Genomic DNA, 16,590 nt, shown 5'->3' on the forward strand with positions numbered 1-16,590 from the left:
GTCCAACTCCACCAACTCTACACCAATATTATCTCGAGAGAGAAAAGAAAAATAAAAATGGCTGCAGCAAGCGACCAAAGCAACGAGAGGTGCCACTACCAAGAGTGGATGCACCTCCAAGAGGAGGAGCTCTCCGAGCTGACCCACGCAGCCGCGGCGCGCGCCACAAACGACGCCGAGCTGAGCCGCCTGATCGAGAAAATAATCCGCCACTTCGAGGAGTACACGCGTCAGCGCCACGTCATGGCCCTGGCCGACGTGTCGCCCTACTACGCCCCCACGTGGTGCACCTCCCTAGAGCGGTCCGTCCTCTGGATCGGCGGGTGCCGCCCCTCCTCCTACATCCGCCTCATCTACGCCCTCTGCGGCCTCGACCTCGAGTCCCACCTCTCCGACTTCCTCACCGGCGTCCGGGGCGGCGAGAGCAGCCTGGGGCAGCTCTCGCCGCGCCAGCTAGTCTCCGTGGACGGGCTCCACCAGCGGACCATCCGCGAGGAGCGGAGCCTGTCGACGAAGCTGGCCACGCTGCAGGAGGATCTGCTGGACAATCCGATCGCGGCGATGGTTGTGGGCGGGGAGGAAGGGGATGTGGAGAGGGCGCTGGATAAGCATGGGAGGGAGATGGCGGGGGTGATGGAGGAGGCGGATCGGCTGAGAGTGGGGACGGTGAAGGAGATTGTGAGGATACTGACGCCGAGGCAGGCGGTGGAGTTTCTGGCGGCGGGGAAGAAGCTGCGCCTCTGCATGAGGGAATGGGGGAAGAAGAGAGACCTTGATCATGGTAGACTTATTAATTAATTATCACATTCTTTTTCTTTATTATTATTATGTTATGTATATTTCGTCTACTTCTTCTACTGCATATTAATTTTGCTTATCTTCTTTTTAATTGCACTACTTCAAATTAAAACTCATAAAGAATTTAATCGAAAGAAAACAAGCCGATTAATGTGTTATCCGATAACGTAATACTCGTAATTTGTACCTCTATAAAAAAAAAAATTAATGAAATGTAGTTTCCACTTGTGAATACTATTTACTAAAAAAATTAAAAGGGAAGTCAATAACACAAATAAATCATATTCTTAAAAATTCAACATTTATACCTTCATTTCTGAAAATTTGTCCCATTTATTCATTTCAGTCTGTTCCCAAAATTTGTTCTATTTTATTTTTTTTATTATTTTTTTAATAAATCTTATATTTTTACTAACTCATTCTTATTCATATTTTATTATAAAATTAATTTATACTCACTCATTCTTACTCATATTATATTATAAAATTAATTTATAAAAGTATGACTTATAATTTATTAATTTTTCAACTCATTTTATATTATATTTCATTAATTTTTCAACTTATTTTATATTATATTTTTTAAAATTTATGCTGAGTCAAAGTTGATAAATTTTTGTGCTGAGTTAAAGTGGAATAAATTTTAATCAACAGAGATAGCAAGTTATTGGCTTCCCTATAAGAAAATTAAAGTAGAAGATCAGATCTTATGTTTGGTCCAATGTGATTGAAAGATTCAGGAATATATATTTTATTTGCGTCTGGAAAATACAAAACTGCAAATGTCATCAATTTGAAAATATGTCAAATAAACCTCAAGTACTCCACCAAAATAACAAATTAATTCTCGCTCTATATTTAGTGTCGGAAAAAGTACACTTGAGCTGTTTTAAAAACATTATTTTTATGTTGTATTAAGCTAATGGTCAGGGTAGATTGTGCATATTTATATCTTTTATAGAGTACATTATATGACACGAGTAAAAACCAAAGTATGATATTTTTCAAAAATACGCCGCCGTCACAAAACTTAATCGATAAGAAATGAATCTAATTCTGAAATCATTTTGTTTGTTACTATCATAAATCTCGCCATTTAGTTCACCTCTATGTCCTCCAATAAAATTCTAATGTCATCCGGTGTTATGATAGTATTGATATATACTCCAAGTTGTTGGCTAATAACAATATAATACTTTCTTCTTGAAAGCCTCGTTTTTCATAAGTTCGTTCCTGTTGTTTCTTGTTTTGGACTGATCTAACTCGAAATACCAAATTGATCAAGTTGGATGATGTCTCTTTCTACCTACAGTATTTGTACTACTAGAAAATTAGCTTCTCACTACATTTTCTTTTTATCACACTTTGTAAAAGGTGCCAGTACAGATTTTCAGTCACTACACTAGCTTTTCACTGCACGTACAACATATACTATTACTGCATCTCAAAACAAATGCCGCAATTGGAACTCATTAATGGCACTTTTAAGTGTCTTACAGTTTCAAAGTAAAAATAATTCTTAATATTGTAATAAAAATAAAAAATTTAAATTTTCACAAATGCAAACTCATCACCTAATATTTTACGAAGCAAATGGATAATTGACATATTAATTACTTAAATTAAGAAATATTTAACTGTGACATTCAGAAAATATAGAAAATTTAAAACCAACAATTAAACATAACATATTAAAAAGTCATCAAAACTCTCCATAAGCGCGCCACTGCCCAAACATGTCTCTGCTGCCCATGCGACTAGTCACCGACCGGCGCCACTGCTCACCTCCGAAAACCCTTCCCCGGCGGCGGCGTTGCCCACGCTAATAGTCGCTGCCCTTGTTACTCCACGTGAGGTTTTTTTCCATAGTTTAAAATGTTGTTTGTTTGTGAATCCTAATTTTTTCAATTCTAGGTTTTTATGTAGGAAATAGTTTGTGATAATTGTCTAGCTTATGATTTGGTTAACGATTTGGGTAAAATAGTGGATAAAGTAGATATATAAGAATTTCATTTTTTGATTCTTCTGTCAAAAATGAAGCATATGGTTTGTTCCTCTTGTGAAGTGGAGTTAACATGGATAAGTTGGGGAAATTAGAGTTTTGAATGCTAATGGTTGTCGATTCATTAGTTGATTAATATAATTAGCCATATGGAGAATCACCATTGCACCTTATTGCCAGTTTACACATGACTTTATAAGTTTCACTCATTTATTAGATTAATTCTTTTGCTTTGGTCATAGTATGGAATTATATAACACATTATCATTTACGTTTTATAACTTTATTGATTTGTAGACTTGATTATGGGTGAATTTTTGAATAATAAGTTTATGTGAATAATAAGTTTATTAATATTTGGAGCTATATAATAATAATAAGTCTATGACTATAAAATTGTTATCCCATTCACAAATTTAGAGACTCAACATTGCATTGCTTCAGTCATTCTAAGCTTGTAAGTTGATAATGCATTGTCTTGGTAACTCTCAGTAGCTATGTACCTAGTCTGAATTTCACGTGCTTATAATAGTTTCTTTACATTTTCTTCTAAGAGTTAGTGAGATTGCATATTGTCATGCATTTTGATATAGTATATGTTCTGTATCTGATGTTCAAAGAATAAAAGGTATTAAATATATAACCTTTATGTGAGAAATGCAGTAGGTACTAACGTTTGTTAGCTTGATCTTTTTTATATATTGTGCAATACTTTATGGAGTGGGGGAGAATAAGAAGGGTATTGAAGCCAATATGCAAGTTCTATATGTGCATATGGATAAATAATTTTAAGGTTTGTTTCTTCTTGCATTGATGATTGAAAATTTGATGGGGAACAGACAAGTAAAAGAGTGTTGGTAAATTCGTTAATAATTTGAGCTTTGTGTGATACGTTTTCTTTGTCCCCAAGAACAGTTAATACCTTATTACCTTAGTTTTTTTCTTGACCTTATATTGTCAAATCATGGAATGTGGCAACTTTTTGATTAGCATAAAATAGGCATCAATAAAGTTAAGTGTTGATAGCTTAATATTTCTCTTTATCATCAATTTTTATTATTTTGTTGGAGTATTGTTTATGTTGATTAATATTTTACGTTTTTAATACATTAACATGAACACATGATGTTGTTGCGAAGATGAAGTTAGCTAAGTATTCTAATGCGGATGAGGATACATGTGATAAGGAGCTTCTAAGAAAAACCTTAAGCGTTAGATAATGTGTAGTGATATATAGAACCTTTTTTGTATTTTCATTTTGATATTGTATACTTTGATTTCATGGAAATTATTATATAAGTTTTTTATATGAAAGTATGTTTTGTATTTAAAGTGAATGTAAAAGTGGAACTGATAGTACGTTGGGAAATGGAAATGTAATTGTATAATATTCAAATTTAGAAAAATTAAATTATAGTAATAAAATAATTTTTATATATTTGTAGGAGCAACCTATAAATTATGCTATTTACAAATGAAAAATCTAAATTATGAAATTTGCAAAAGAAAAATGTAATTTTAAAAATCTATAGGTGGTCCCTTGTAATTTTCATTTGTATTAATCAATGTAATCACATATTACATTTGCTGTCACTTTCAAATGTCAACAAACATACTATTTTGTGGCAATTTTTTGGTGTAGTTATGATAGTTATATTATTGCATTTCACCTATCATTACAGTGGCTCTCAGCTGCACTTGTATGGAATGCCATTATAGATAAAATGCATGACATTATTTTTCTGTCGACATTTTTGAGTGTCATATTACACCAATTTTCTAGTAGTCATGTTGTTGGTTAATGACAATATAATACTTTCTTCTTGAAAGTCTTGTTTTTCATAAGTTCGTTCCTGTCGTTTCTTGTTTTGAACTGATCAGCTCAAAATACCAAATTGATCAAGGTGGATGATGTCTCTTTCTACCTAAAGTACCTGTAAATTGATCCAGTGATAATTCTAATTGATCAATTTGAGCATGTTCTGACCTACTCGTGTCCATTTAATATGCGCAGATGGAGGAACTTAGGGCTTTCAAAACCTTAACCCACTTTACTATGATTTAGTAATGGAAAGTAAGGGTCGAATCCCACAGAGACGATGTGTTCTACATTTGTTGAAAACAAGTTGGGGATGACTACTGCCACGCATTAAGGTGGGTTAAGTTAAATCTATTTGACTGACTAAATTGAGGGACTTAAACTAACTAAACTGATCCGCTTGCTAAGCTAAACTAAAACTTGAATTGATCAACTTGTTTGGACTGGAGAATTCATAATGTCGTTTCCTAAAAAAGACAGAAAAGTAAAAGTGAACGAATGTCAGAGATTTGCAAAACGTACGATAAAGTGCACTTTACCAACAAACTCATCTTCTTCATAAAATCGATACGCAACACAAAGTATAACCAGATCCTAAACATTTCTATGCTAATGAGCCATTTGTGACAGAACATACTTAATATAAAGAACTTGTAACTTCAGATCTATGCTAAAATCGACTATGACTACGTGGGTGTACCGACTAAGCCATAATCATGCAGAAATTCAAAAGAAACAACATACCAGATCTACAACTGAGAAACTTAATTGAACTCGAACATGCCATTACTCTTCACAATACACTTAGAACAACTTCATTAAATTATATCTAAGCCTCCTAACATCTTTCATTCCAAAAGTCTTCCGAATCAAACAGTAATACAAAATCAACAACTCAGATCTAAATAGCATAAACTCTTCCTAAATACTCAATAGTCAGCAACATAAAAACATCATAAACGTTTACCAACAAACTTAGCATTGCAAATAAATCATAAACACAGATTTGAAATGAGCTTCTTGCCACAAGGTAGTTCAAACAATAGGGAAACTTAAGCGAAAATGTAGCAGACAACAATTTAAAAGATTGTTTCTTCGCCCTCTTCTAAGGACGGTGCTACATAACAGGAAACTATCAGTAAAAATACCTCAAAACCACAACTAAAACCTAGAACCAAAGTGTGTGTGACGGAAACCAAGAATGTAGAGTATAGTGAGCTTCCATTTCAGCCCTAGAAGAGAGTTGAATCTCTAAGTGTGTATCTCTCCCCCTACTCGCGCTTGGCTTCTTATTTATAGATAGGCGTAGGGCTCTGATCGCTAGGGTACCATCCTCTAGAAAAGTCCTTCCTGCCCTTGGCTTTTTGGGGTCTTTAAGTTATGCTCAATCTTCTATACGGGGGCTCCTGCTGCCTTGAAAAGTCTTCGCTGAGTTCTTCTCATTCTTTTCTTTAGGATTGTCGTTGTGAACTACTAAAGTTGGATTGTCGAATTGATCCAGCTGGCATATGTGTGCCTTCTACCTGCAAAATTACTGGTTAGTGGATCAAGTGAAAGCTCAGACTGATCAACTTGACTTAGATTCGACTTGAGTGAGCTGAATAGAAGAGTTCAGAAGTGACCTTAACCCACAATACTATTAACTAGTATAGGGAAGTAAGGATCGATCCCACAAAGATGATGCGTTTAACATTGTTTGCGAGACACGATGGGGAATGGTTGTTGCCGCACTTCACTATGGTGGGTTAAGTTAACTACATTGACTTAAGAACTAAACTGATCAACTTGCTAAATATAATAAAATCAACTTGATCAACTTAAACTAAAATTTTCCTGAAATAGACAAACAGAATAAGGTAGCGCCAGTCAATCCCCTGCAAACGTACGATAAAGTAAAACTTTTCTAACAAACTTCATCTTCTTTACCAAATCAACATGAAAAACAGAGTAAAAATGGATCTGAACAATAAAGCATCATACAAACTAGTAAAAATTAAACATGCTCCTAAGAGCTAAACTACAACTACGTGAACAAGAAACTGACCTATAATCATGCAAAAGGAAACACATCTATCAAATCTAGACATCCTAAGGTAACTCATCTATGATTTCCTTCGCAACTGGACATAACATAGATGTAAAACTCAGATCTGACCAAATCAAAACACAACGAAACAATTTTAGCTAAGATCTGCTTCATAAGACAAGAAATCAAAGGTAGAACAGAGACATCATACAAACATTGCAACAAACATCGAAATCATATCTCCAATTTTACTAAATCAAAAGTATCAAGATTCGATGACATCAAAAGTAAATTGAAAACAAGCAAACTAAAACAGAAATTGTTTCATCGCCTCCTCTCGAAGCGGAATATCATAACCTAAAGAATATGAAGACAAAAACCAACACCAAACACCACTAAACTAAACTAAAATAGGAACAAGTGTGTGTGCAACGGAAATCAGGAAGGTGAAGTAAAATGAGCTCCGATTTCAGCCCTCGAAGAGAGCTGAATTCCTAAAGATGTTCTAAGAATGTATGTGTGACCCCCCTCTACTCGTGCTGAGCTTTCTTTATATAGAGAGGAGTAGGGCTCTGATCCCTAGAGTACCATCCTCTCCAAAATGTCTTTCTCGCCCTTCACTTTGTGGTGGGGTCTTCAGCTCTATCTCCCATGCGGAAACTCCTGCTAGCTCCATTTGATTATGACTTGATCAACTCACTGCCGCAGTCATTTGATTATGTTCTGTTCCTTTTCTGAATATGGCTATTTTCACGCACACCTGACTCAAAATTAGACGTTAAGTCACAGAATTTGATGCAGTTTTATGGTAGAACACATGCGTGAAACGAGCCTCATCAAACTGCTCACACTTAACCCATACTTGTCCTCAAGTATGAAAGAAAAGAAAAAGAAAAGAGGCAAATTTCAAAGCATGGTTCTTATTCAAAACATTATAAACAGAACTAAGCGTGGAAAAGAAAAACACATAAGTAAAGAAACACATTGCCATGTAAAGAAAAGACAGAACTAGTTTATGTTATTTGGCAGTCGTCCCTACAAGCTTAAGGTCAATTCAATTGTCTACAGTCTCATATTCCTTTCCTTCCCCTCTTCTACCTCTTAATGATTGTCCGTTTGTCAAGATAGCTTATGTCTTTCCGACTGTTGGATTCACTCAGTCACTCAATCCTCACCAGAATTGTTAGGACCATTCTCTCAATCATTTTGCCATATCATTGATGCTAGAGTTCTATTGACAGAAGCTAACTCCTTAATGTCTTTTATTTAGGTTGTAATGAGGCAAGGTTGCAATGTATAAATGTGAGGGTCCTATTGGTTCTAAGTTCATAGCTATATAGAAGTGTGAAGGACATGTGAACTCAGGGACAAAACTAGAACAACCTCTCTATGTGCAATTTGAGACTTCCCAAACCTTGAAGATACCCATGGTCATTTTGGCCTTATTTATCTAACCTTTTCACAGGGACAGGTTACATCATTTTATGCCCTCCTATTTTCAATTACTTTTTCTTTTGTGGGTCAGGTTATACATTCTTCTTGCCCATTTTCTGACTCATTTTTTTAGTTTTCTCTTTCCTTTTTTTTCTGGGTCAGGTTACAATGTTTCCTGCCCGTTTTCTTCCTAACTTTCTGTTTTGTACCCCCCCTGTTTCACGGCTTATTTCCTCTTCTGACTGGTGAGTTACCCCAACCTATCCCTTGTTCACATGACATGAAGGGGAAAGGTTTCCAACAGAATGGATAATTACAAGTCAGGCTCAAAGTGTGTTACTAAGGGGTGCTCTTACAATGAGGCAGGTTTATCTGGTTCGAAAGAATTAAGCTCAATTGGTTATCCTAATGTCTTTAGTCCTCAATAGCTTATGTCATTTCCCCCTGAGCATCAATGGCAGCCTCTCTTAATTTTTTTATTTCAGTAGAAAATGTTCTACTCTGGCTTCTAACTCACATTTTAGAGGGCTTTGCAGAGGGATTAGATTAGTGCATTTCTATAGTCCTTACGTCATCCAAACAGATTTTGGTTTATTAAAGGAGGGAATCTCACAAATCAACATGCATCCTCTCTTCAATCACTTTTACTAAGGGAATCTTGCCTTTATTTCCTTAAACCAGTCCATATCTAAAAATATATAAAGCAAAACACTAACACACAATCCTAACTAATCAACGCACAACTTTGACACTAACTACATTACATATCACATTCAGGGGCGGACACACATGGAGAGAGGGTAAGGCTGAAGCCCTTACCCAATTTTTTTTTTTTTTTTCTACTTTCAAATTTTTCAAAATTTTGAAAAATCATGTTTAGCCCTTACCAAATAATGCTACTGAAGAACAAATTATCTTGAGATTAATAGTTCTAGGGGCTGAAATTATAGACAGAGAAAGTAAGAATTTGCAGAAGGAACAATGGCGTTGGAGAATAAGAAAGAAGAAGGAAGAAGATGAGTAATTTCAATGAATTAATTAATATAAAAGTTATGTTCAAACTGACCTGACCCCAGTTAATATCTTTGACTCTTTTTATTCTTCAAATTAATAAAAGTGCTATCACTTTTAAAAAGTGGCACACGTTATTTTGGCTTGTTATTAAAAATGATTTTAAAATTTAAAGTAGGAGTACGCGTTTTTGGGATTTTTAAAAGCTAAAGAAAGAGAGACAGAAGCAGAAGGGTTTACAAGTTTGGAGCACAGCGGCACGAAAATACAGAAACGGCGTGCTGCAATTGTGCAAAGGTTTGAGTCTTTGAAACTTTAGTGAAATTAATATTCAGATTCTGATTTTATATTCTATCTCTTATTTTTGTAAAATTTTGATAGAATAGTTGCAAGCTAAAAAAGTTATAACAATGGTGATTGGTTAGTTGCAAGCTAATATTTGTGATTGTCGCGTAGAATACAATTTTGTTAGTGAGTGTTGATAGTGTCTTGTGGAGTCATGGATATAAACTAATATTGTAGTTCAATAATTATTGTTTAGGTTGACTGTAGAAGATGGAACGTTTCTTTAAAAAAACGTCGGGATGAATTTTCTTCCCCAAGTGAACCCATTGTTGAAGCAATGGAAAATCAGCCCCGGAGAGAAGTCGAGTTGAACTTGAATGATATTGTTAGTGATCTGGGAAAACGTAAGCCAATTGAAGAGTTCAATGTTTCAATTCGTGATAGAGTACGAAGAGAGTATTTGAATAAGGGCCCTTGTCAACCAATTGGACATAAGTATGAAAAAAAAGAAATACGGCATTCAAGAAAGAATTTTTCAAGATATTTGGTTTAAAAGGTATACATGGTTAGAGTATAGTGTATCAAAGGAGGCAACTTTTTGCTTTTGGTGCTACCTTTTCAAGAAATCAGATAAAGGAGGTCGACAATCAGATGATGCTTTTACAAAGACAGGTTATAGCAATTGGAAAAATGCATTAGAAAGATTCAATTATCATGTTGGAGGCGTGAATAGTTGTCATAATAATGCTAGAATTCAGTTCGAAGCTTTTCAAGATCAAAGGAACAATGTGGCAAGTACATTACGGTCAAATACCCGTGAGATGGAAGTTGCATATCGTATTCGGTTGACTGTCTCATTGAATGTAACTCGGTTTCTCTTAAAGTAAGGATTATCTTTTCGTGGACATGATGAGTCAAGTAGTTCATCAAATCGAGATAATTTTCTTGAGTTGCTTCTATGGTTTAGTGAACTTAACGATGATGTATCCAAATTTTTGTTTACAAATGCTCCTGCTAACAATCAAATGAATTCGCCACGAATTCAAAAGGAATTAGCAAATGCTTGTGCTTCAGAGGTCACACTTGCCATAGTTGATGATATTGGAGATAAAGTTTTCACTCTTTTGGTTGATGAGGATCGAGACGTTTCATTGAAGGAGTTGATGGAAGTTGTTTTAAGATATGTGAATAACGAAGGATATGAGATTGAGCGATTTATTGGGATCGTGCATGTAACTGACACTTCCTCTCATACATTGAAATGCACTATTGATGAGTTATTGGTGAAGCATAATTTATCTCTATCTAAAGTTAGAGAACAAGGATACGGTGGAGCTTCTAATATGCGGGGTGAGTTTAATGGATTGAAATCCTTAATATTGCAAGAAAATCCATATGTCATGTATATTCATTGTTTCTCTCATCAACTTCAATTAATTATTATTGCGGCTGCCAAGGGTATTAGAGTTGTGAAGGATGTTTTTAGCTATGTCTCCATGATTGTGAATATGGTCGGGGCATTTTGTAAGAGAAAAGACCAACTTAGACAGTTGCAACATGAAAGATTAGTTGAACAACTTAATAATGGAGAAGTGATAAGTGGAAGAGGTCAAAATCAAGAAACTAGTTTGGTAAGGCCTGGAGACACTCGTTGGGGTTCACATTTCTTTACATTGCTTCGTTTATGCTCTATGTGGTCTTCTGTTGAGAAAGTGTTGGAAGTTGTACGTGATGATACTACTCTCCGTGATAACAGAAGTACCACTGAAGGATTGATTGAAAGGATGGATAGTTATGAGTTTGTTTTCACTTTGCATTTGATGAAACATTTATTGGGAATAATCAATGAAATATTATTCAAGACATATCATTGATCCGAAGTGTGAAACTTCAGTTGCAAAATTTTAGAGAGAATGGATGAGAAGACATGCATGATCAAGCAACAAAGTTGATATGGATGAAATTATACCACGCCGTGGTTATAAGAAGCATGGAGCAGAGTTGATCACGAATTTGCATTATTATCGTGTAGAGATATTTTATCAGGTACTATAATATTTCTATTTATGTCTTCTATACATATATATTTTTTTATCATAATTTATGTTATTGTGGTTGCAATGTCAATGTTGTTGATTTAACTATACAAGAGATGGATAATCGATTTTCTGAAGCTAACACCGACGAATGCATATCATGTCTTGATCCAAGAGATTCTTTCTCTCGATTCAATGATGCTCATGTAATCCGTCTTGCTACTTTATCTCACGAGGACTTCTCTGCAAATGAATGTTTACGTCTTCCACTTCAACTTAGTAATTTTATTGGTAATGTACGATGTGATCCTCGATTTGTTGCCTTAAGCAATTTAGGAGACGTTTCTATAGAAATGGTCAAAAGTGGTAAGCATTTGGCTTTTCCGTTGGTTTATTGGATTATTGTGTTTGCATTGGTTTTACCCGTTGCTACTGCTTCTGTTGAGAGAGCATTTTTTGCAATGAGGACTATCAAGACTGACTTGCGAAATCGAATGGGAGATAAATGGATGAATGATAGTTTAATTGTATATATTGAGAAGCACTTGTTTTCAACGATTGGTAACGAACAAATCTTGCAACGCTTTCAATCGATGAGAACACGTAGAATTCAGTTGTCACCGCTTTAGATGTAAAACCACAATTATGACATGTTTTTTTTATTAAATATATTTTGGACTACTTCGTATTAAATATATATGCATTTTTACAATTTTGTGATTACGGTTTTTATATTATATAATTATATACATGTATATATTATATTTGACTGCGAAAAAATATATAGTGGAGTTCAGCCTTTACAACTAATTTTTTCTGCGTCCGCCCCTGATCACATTCATATATAGTTATAATTAACACATTTTCTCACTCTTACTTTATTATCTCACTTTATTTACTTTTTACACTATTTTTTCTACTTTTTTCTTTCTCTTACTTTTTTCTATCTATCTATGTTAGGGATACATTTTCTATCTATTTTTCCTTCTCTTACTTTATTAGGAGATGGAGGAGGAATTGTGGTAGGTGATCCATTCCGTTACTTAACACACTACATACCTATTTCTTAAATTTCATGCTGAAAAGTTTCGCTTCAACTATTAGTGAACATAGGAATATAATTTTAAAAATTTATCCCCAATCAAAACATGACAAAATGTAAGGCACGTGAGAGTATTTTATATTATAAAATTTTATTTATCTTTCACTATTAGAGAGTTATTGTTGCAAAAGGAAGAGAGAAAATGGGAAGTGAGAGAAAATATTAGTTTAATGATTATATATTGTAAGATGAGGTGAGATATTAGAGGAGAGAATAGTAATTATAAAACTATAAAAATATCTTTTGAGTAAAAAATGGTACTAAATGATTAAAAAGGTAGGAATGCGTATAAAAGTGCTTTCAGTGATATTATATAAAAATTCAGAGATATGTGGTTATATTTTTAAAAAATAGGACCATATTTATTATTTTAATAAAATTTAGGTACCCAAATTATAGTTCACTCTAATTAATGTTACTGTTCTTGTGAAATAAAAGTTATTGTTAAAATAAAAGTAACAGTTTTAGTCATATGACGAGCCCTGGTCTCCAAGGCCCTCACACCCCGGCTCTAGGAAGCCGTTTAATTAATGTTATTTTTCTTGTGGAATAAAAGTTATTGTTATTTTTGATAAAAGAGGACGAACCCAGTTCTCAGGGCCCTCACACCGGCTTTAGGAAGTAGTTAATAGGTAGAGTATCGTATATCTTAGTCTATGTCTCGAATAAAAGTAAATGCTACTCCCTTAGTCTCGGCTAAGATGATACATTGCTTAGCCGGCACGGGATTTTAGGAGTTATTGGTTAAAATGTTTAATTGGAGAGAGAGAACGTGGGTATAAGTATTAAAGTAGAGAGATAAAGAAAGATGAATATTTTAATATGAGTGAGAAAAAGTGGTTGAGTGTATTAATTGGAGAGAGAAAGTTACCAAAAAAAGAAATGTGTCATTTTAAGCGGGACGGAGGGAGTACTAGAATTTATGGATAAAAAGTTTCTCTGTTTCTTGAATTAAATTCATTGTTTTACTAAACAAAAATTGTTTTAATTTTGCATCATAATCAAAATCAAGACCAAATCTCCGCCCTTAAATTTTAAAGTGAGTGAATGAGATTAAATCTTACGAATCTCAATAAATAGTAAACAATATATCAACAAAAGGGTAAGATCGTTATTTTGTTATCATATTGTAATTTTCGTGTTTTTTTTTATATTAACATAGTGCATTACAAATATCAACACAAGTACACGAAAATATCAACTCAGTTTTATTAAGATTTCACAAGCATTATATTGAGATTTTATATGCATTATATTGAGATTTCGTCAAATCATCAACATATACGAAAACTGAAATAAAAATCATCAAATTTCATCATCCTATCATAATTTTCGTGTTTTTTTTATATATTAACATAATGTATTACAAATATGAACACAATGACATGAGTATTTCAACACAATTACACGAAAATATCATCCCAATTTTATTGAGATTTCACATGCATTATATTGAGATTTTACATTCATTATACAGAGATTTTATATACATTATATTGAGATTTCGTCAAATTATCAACATATACGAAAACTGAAATAAAAATCATCAAACTTCATCATCCGAACATCGTCGGAACATATGCAATTGACATCTCGTTAGAATCCTTATAAAATTATCTTTAATTTGATATATTTTTTGCGAAAAAAAAATTTAAATTGAGAGAGTTACGTAAATTTAAAGTTTTAGGATAATTTTAATAAGAGATTATTGACATTAATAACCTTTAATTTTATTTAATAATTATTTAAATTTAAAATTTAAGAGAGTTGCGAATAATGATTGACATTATATCAATCATTAGATCTCTCAATCTAATGATTAAAAATTGATCTTAGTTTTGAATCGCTAATTAGTTAGCCATTAATCAGCTCCACCGGTTGTAGTAATATATAAATATACTACTACTATTATTTATTTAAATAAAAATTACGACTTAGTTTGAATGATTGTTCTACATACGCATGCTTGGACCCGGACCTTTATAGTATCCTTGTTTTTAATTAGGAGCCATTCACCTTCCTAGTTATACTATGTTTTGGGGTAAATTCTATGCAAAAACATCTGTTCAGTTTACGTGAATTATTTCTGCCAAGCCCAAGTTATGGCCTAAAGCCCGCACTGTTCATCAGTACAGTGGCGGAGCCAGGATTCTAATCCTAGGGGTCCCAAATTACTGCTAAAATTTATTAAGTATTTTCTGTGTTAACGACGTAGAAATAGCTCCGGCATAAATAATACTCTCTCCGTCCCATAAATGTAAGAAATGGTAAAAAATGAAATGAGACAAACTTTGTAGGACGGACCGAAATGGAAAAATGGGACAATCTTTGTGGGACGGAGGGAGTAGTATGTACGAAAAATGGATAATGAGATAAAGAATTAGATAACGAGTAATAAAATTTAGAAATATAGTAAATTAGTAACAACATCGGAAAAAATAAAATTTAAAGAATAGATTTTTATAATAAAGAGTGCTATTCAAATTGATATTACTAATAATATATCTATGTATTTATGGAATTAATGAATAATTTTCTTTTATTCTAGATTTTTAAAATAAAAATGATATGATTAAAATTGATTTTTAAATAATATTATGTGAAATATTTATATATTCATAGAATTAAAGAGATAAAGAGTAATTTATATGGTTAAATAATGAAAATCATTTAATTCTAATTAACAAAAAAAGTATACAAAATTAATAGCTACGTATAAAATTAAAAATTACTAGAGAAAATTAACATGAAAAATTCTTTATAGTACGAACTAAAATTATTAGCTATAAGATTATAGTAGCATACAATTACTAGAGAAATTACCAAAAATGCATAAAAACTAATACAGTGAAAATGCTAGAAAAGGGATTCAAACCAGGAACAATTGAAATGGTGCACTTCAACACCCGGAATTCAAACCAACTCAGCTACTAATTCAATTGTTAATTCTTTTATACATATATTATACATAGGAAAAAAGTCGATTGGGTGAGGGGCCCAAGAGGAATTCAAACCAACTCAGCTACTAATTCAATTGTTAATTCTTTTATACATATATTATACATAGGAAAAAAGTCGATTGGGTGAGGGGCCCAAGAGGAGAAAAAATTCAGTGATTCAAGTATATCATATGTCATATGATTTGGTATGTCTTACCATGCCAAGTGGAAATATATACACGAGCCCTATATCTAGGTGGAATCATAAAGAATTTAGAAAGAAAAAGACAATCTCCTGTATTATGGAAACTATCCCAAATTTTTGGGCATGTATATAGACTTCTCATATATATATATATATATACATCGTGAACACTAATTTATCTAAATAATGGTTATAATATTCCACCACCATTTTTTTGAGACTGCTTTTATTTTATATTGATTTATATAAACATAAATTAAATTTATTTATTTGATGGGATTGTTTTTTTCTTTTTTCATGATATATACATTAATAAAATTTTGGTAGCTTTGAACACAATAATTTAACTATATGAATAACTATACAACGTTTTTTTAATCATTACATATTTTAACATCAATTTTAAGAAATTAAAATTACTGATTCAAATATAAGGATAACAGTCTTATTTTTATACAATTAATGGGATTATGTTAACGATGCAACATCAATTATAAGAAAATAAATTCCAGTAGACATATTTATATAGTCTTTTATAGTAACTTAACTATTAAAAAATAATTAAAATGTAACGAAGATAAAAAAAAAACTTGAACATGCACAAAGACATACTCAATAACATATTTGTTTAGTTAAAATTATGAACACCAAATTTTGATGCATACTATTCTACAAAATTATGTGGTGAAGTAAAAAATATGACTAAATATGTACTCAAGTTATAACTTATTAAGTTATAGGATATTAATAAATATGAAGCTTGTGCATATTCCTGCGAAATAGTTGCCAGAATCTGTCACAAATTGGCAAGCTGTAATAAAACGGCCATACCTCCTTAAACCCCTGGAGTTTTTGAGATTATCTTTTTGTAAATTAAACTAGACTTCAAGAGGTTTCTTGTGTTATAGGGCTCGAATCCTATGTTATTCCGAG

The 16,590-nt window shown here is 33.0% G+C and overlaps 3 protein-coding genes across 3 annotated transcripts; all 3 read left to right on the plus strand.

The window, feature by feature from the left end:
- LOC125215926 (protein DOG1-like 1) lies at positions 1 to 882 on the plus strand. Its single transcript, XM_048117509.2, has one exon. It carries the CDS (start codon positions 58 to 60, stop codon positions 796 to 798), a length of 741 nt encoding a protein of 246 aa, XP_047973466.1. The 5' UTR covers positions 1 to 57; the 3' UTR covers positions 799 to 882.
- An 8,763-nt stretch (positions 883 to 9,645) lies between these two features.
- LOC148930359 (uncharacterized) lies at positions 9,646 to 12,040 on the plus strand. Its single transcript, XM_089066441.1, has 2 exons — positions 9,646 to 11,421; positions 11,504 to 12,040. Exons 1-2 carry the CDS (start codon positions 11,329 to 11,331, stop codon positions 12,038 to 12,040), a joined length of 630 nt encoding a protein of 209 aa, XP_088922567.1. The 5' UTR covers positions 9,646 to 11,328.
- Positions 10,401 to 11,249, plus strand: LOC125209505 (uncharacterized). Its single transcript, XM_089066440.1, has one exon. It carries the CDS (start codon positions 10,401 to 10,403, stop codon positions 11,247 to 11,249), a length of 849 nt encoding a protein of 282 aa, XP_088922566.1.
- Positions 12,041 to 16,590: the final 4,550 nt, after the last annotated feature.

Source organism: Salvia hispanica, chromosome 3 (assembly GCF_029641045.1).
Source record: "Salvia hispanica isolate PSC_SH4W2 chromosome 3, Shi_PSC_v1, whole genome shotgun sequence".
In the NCBI taxonomy this organism is placed as follows: domain Eukaryota; kingdom Viridiplantae; phylum Streptophyta; class Magnoliopsida; order Lamiales; family Lamiaceae; genus Salvia; species Salvia hispanica.